The sequence below is a fragment of the Entamoeba invadens genome (assembly GCF_000330505.1).
Source record: "Entamoeba invadens IP1 unplaced genomic scaffold scaff_1105074726593, whole genome shotgun sequence".
Classification (NCBI taxonomy): domain Eukaryota; phylum Evosea; order Mastigamoebida; family Endamoebidae; genus Entamoeba; species Entamoeba invadens.
In genome coordinates this window covers 2,029-6,287 of record NW_004443647.1, presented here as the reverse complement: position 1 = coordinate 6,287, position 4,259 = coordinate 2,029, and the positions used below count along the sequence as shown (strand labels likewise).

Here is a 4,259-nt window from a genome sequence, read left to right as displayed (position 1 = left end):
TTTGCACTCTTAATTCACCGTCTCTGACTGATTGTTGTGTCTTTTTCAAATCGGCTTGTGTCTTACCTATTTAAAGTAGCTTCCTTCTGTTCGAATTCTACAAGCTTTCTCTCAGCCTCTTCAACCTCTCTGGTGTATTGTTAGGTTTGCTTCTCAACCTTAATCAGTGGCGTTTCGTGTTTTTTCCTTCTCTGGTTTAATTACATCCAATTCTGTTTCATATTTCGCTTTCGATTTAGCGATTAAAGCTCCAGTCGCACCAGTGTCCGCCAATTTAGATTTCAAATCGATAACTTTAAATTGAAGTCTTTAAATTTCTCTTGGCTTGTTGTTTCACTGCTCTCTCCTTTTCAAGTTCCTTCTGTAAATCAGCTTTTTGAGCAATCAACGAGTTGATAGATTTCTCGGCTTGTTCCTTATATTCACCGAATTCGTTTTATTTCTCCATCACTTCTCTAAGCTACTCGGCGTATTTCTTCTTCTGGGTTTTAGTCTGTTGAGCAGTTATTCTTTCAAGATCAAGTTGCTCATTCTACTCAGTCAATTTCTTCTCATAAGTGTTCTTCGATTGTTTATAAGTCTTAGCAACCTGTTCGAGGGCTTCCAATTCCGTATTCATCTCAGACATATCGTCTTCAAGTTTGTCGCATTTGTCTTATTTCTCGTCAAATTCCGTCTTTGTTTTCATCAATTCTTCAGAAACGGCCTTATAGTCTTTTATAGTTTCGACCTTCTCTTGTTCGGCCATTTGAACGTTCTTCTTAAAGGTTTAAGCTCTGGGTGTTTACCCTCATTTACACGATGAGGGTAAACAATTCACGAAGACGTTTAGAAGTAGCTGATACAACGTTGTTTTATTTAACGAGTCAAAGGGCTCACCAACAAGTCTTTAACGTGTTGCCGCAAATGCCTGATGACAAGCGTCTCCTAAATAAAAGAGAAAAACATATGACTTTAAGATTGTTTTTCTTCACAGTCAAATTTACATATACATGTCCTTTGCACGTTTGTATGTCTTAGCAGCCAGTCAATACCTTCCAACACAGTTTTCATTCCAGACATATCGTCTTCAAAGCCATCGCATTTGTCTTGTTACTCGTCGAGTTAAGCTCCCTAAAGAGTTGGCCACATTCACTCTGGAGTCTCTTTCTTTTCAACCGAAAGGAGGTCTTTATCATTCGCCAAATTTTTCGACTTCTCTTCGATTTCGTTATTTTTTATTCTTATTTTTTGCTACTTTTTAACAATTTCAAGTTTTTCACTTGCTTACTCAATTAATTGTTTTCTTCTTATCACCAAACCAATCGGCTCGTCAAATATAGATTCGGGACATTTCATAGTAATTTAACTATATTAATATCATTTCATTGTTTAAAACATAAATTTAAAGTAATTTTATTTAAACTTTTGCTAAAGACAAACTGCTTTAAATATGCTATATTTTTGAAATTGGTATCTAACAATATTAGTTCACATTCAATCACTTAAATTATATTTATAATATTAAATTACTTAATTATTAAAATTATATTTTAAATTATTGTCATTTATACTTATTTATTCATGAATGTAATAATTTAATAAGGTGTATTAATATACAATATTTTTAAATTTGTATTATAATAATTATTAATATAATTAATCAAAATTCCCATAATCAAAATATTTAGATATTCATTTTATTTATTTAAGTTATTAAAAATTTTAAATGGAGGGACTTTTGGAAAAATGTGACTTTAGTTTAAATCCTTGATCATTGATCCCTCCCAACTTTGCTCATTCGTGGAGATTGACAGGGGGGTTTTATTCATTTTTATACCCACGTTAATAGTAGTTATTCCTAAAAATAGCAACGCAGTTGTAGTTATTAAGAAACTTCAAGCTTTCCTTCTGAGATTCTTATTTTGAAAATATAATTAAATTGAATTATTCAATTATTTTGTTTATAATTTAGCAATGAACAATTTTTTTCCAAAATTAACATATAAATTAACAATATTTTTTAACAAATTTTATATATAATTAGCTATATTTTATAAAAATGTTACAAATAAAAAAATAATATTTGATAAAACATTGAGCAAACTCGATGTTATTCCAAAATATTAACAAATAAAAAGGTATTTTTAACAAAAAACAAGAATATTTATATTAACGAGCAAACTTTAAAAAACATACAAAATGAATGTTCCTCCAAAACTTTCTTTCGTTTACGATCAAAATCTCTTTTTGAAAGGATATATTCATGTTGAATTTAATGATAAATCTTATGTTATGTGTTTATTTGATAAAACGTGGATGAAAAAACATCACTTGCAAATCATGCAAAGTTGAAAAATGAAACCAGTCAATTGAAATTAATAAATGAAAAAGAAAAAGAAGAAGCAATGAAAAATTATTCAATGTTTTTCAAATCAGATTTAACAAGTGATTATAAAGCAAATCCAAAAACATTACCAGATTATACTTCATTTTTTTCAAAAAAGGATATTGTAACAAAGTTTTTTAATTATATGAGTATAAGAGGAATAAGAACAAACATTGCTATGATAGAATCAGCAAAAAATGAATTTACACAATTATCGGTTTTAAATCAAGTTCAAAGAAATTCTGACCAAAAAGAAGTATGTGTTGACAATGTTATCAATGACCATAATATCCATAGTTTTAGTTGCAACAATGATGAAGATTTAGAACCTGAAACCACTGTTATAACATCGGCGTTTATGGTTGTTCCTGATGAACCAGAAGATGTTCCAATCCCAACTATCAAAAAACAAACACATAAAAAACACAAAATCTTTCTGCTGCCGAGTTTGATGATGGACTATTTAGAAAAACAAGTTTATTACCAGCAACTACTTGGCCTTGGTATAAATTAATATCGGCTATTAAATTGTTTACTTTCCCACCCGGTGTAAATCGATTTAATAGAAAGCGTTTTTCGAAATGTATAGATGTGTTGTTTGATTATTACTTGCATTCGAAATATTGTACAAAGTATGAAAAAGAATCATTTGAATTGTTCCAAAAAAGAATTGTAGCATTTGAGATCACTTGTATAAATATTGAAGCTAGGTTATCTGAGTCACAAGTTAATGCAGTTAGTGATGATTTATTTGTCTTTCTTAAAGTTTACAATCCAAGTCTGTTAGACAAAATCAATTATCTCGGCATCAGTAGCCGTAATTCATTCAGAGTAGCAACAGATTTTAATGTGTTGGCAAAATCCGCATTTCTATGTGAAATCATAGACTGTGAGTGTATGGTTTTATCGGGTGATAGCTCGAGCATAAATGATGAAGAATAATATGTGATATCAGTAAGAATGTGTAAAGGAAGAACATTCAAAACCTTTCCTTTGGTGACACAAATAAAATGTGGTGGTTCTTCTGCTCAAGAAATTGCAGATTGGCTCTTTTCGGAATTGAATTTACTCATTTCAAATTTTCCATTTGAAAGAATTGTAAATAGTTGTTGGGATGGTGCACTGAATGTTCAAAATTCGATACAATTTTTCAATGATATATTAACAGCTTATAAATCAGCACCAACAGATTTGGTCAGTTGGTTTAACAGCTCCAATTGGTGTTTTGCACATTTAACTGCACTTGTTGGTGTTAGTATGATGAAAAGTGCAGAGGGTGAATTAATTGTTTTATTCACTAAGTTTTGCTGCCAAAAGAACAACCGTTTGGCTTTAGAAAAATTCAAAGAGGATAGCGCGTTGTATGATGATTATGGAAAGTTAAAAGCAGTTGCAGAAACAAGATTCCTCTCAATATGCGACAATATTGAAGGCATCTGCAAACAAATTAAACCGGTCAGTGAATATATTAATGAAAAGTGGATGAATTGAATAAATTCTTCTATGATAATGCTAAGATTGCTCAGGATGATGACATTATGAATTTTAATATATCTTCTCAAAGTGGCAAAACAGACTGAATATTTACCATGATATTCTTCACTTAATAAAAGATTTGTGTGTTTCTCTGCAAGCAGAAGATGCTACTCTTCCAGTATATTGGACTCGCATTTGTAATTTCAAAAGAATGATGCATATATTGGTTGAAAGAATTGATAACAACTCCAATAACGAATACACCGCATTTCCATTTGTTCGTTCTGATTCTATCATTGATGTTGATTGTTTAAGAACTACACTTGTAAGAGCAACATTGTATTTCGAAGTTCGTTTTATGTACATTGGAAGCTCTGGAGAAGTTGATTGTGTTGAACAATTCTTTGATTATTAA

At 30.5% G+C, this 4,259-nt stretch overlaps 1 protein-coding gene across 1 annotated transcript; it reads left to right on the top strand.

Annotated features, from left to right (window-relative positions):
* Nucleotides 1–3,328: 3,328 nt before the first annotated feature.
* EIN_325080 (hypothetical protein) lies at nucleotides 3,329–3,859 on the top strand (the record flags this gene model as incomplete). The annotated part of the gene is made up of 1 exon (XM_004259699.1): nucleotides 3,329–3,859. One exon carries the CDS (start codon nucleotides 3,329–3,331, stop codon nucleotides 3,857–3,859), a length of 531 nt encoding a protein of 176 aa, XP_004259747.1.
* Between the last annotated feature and the right edge of the window lie 400 nt (nucleotides 3,860–4,259).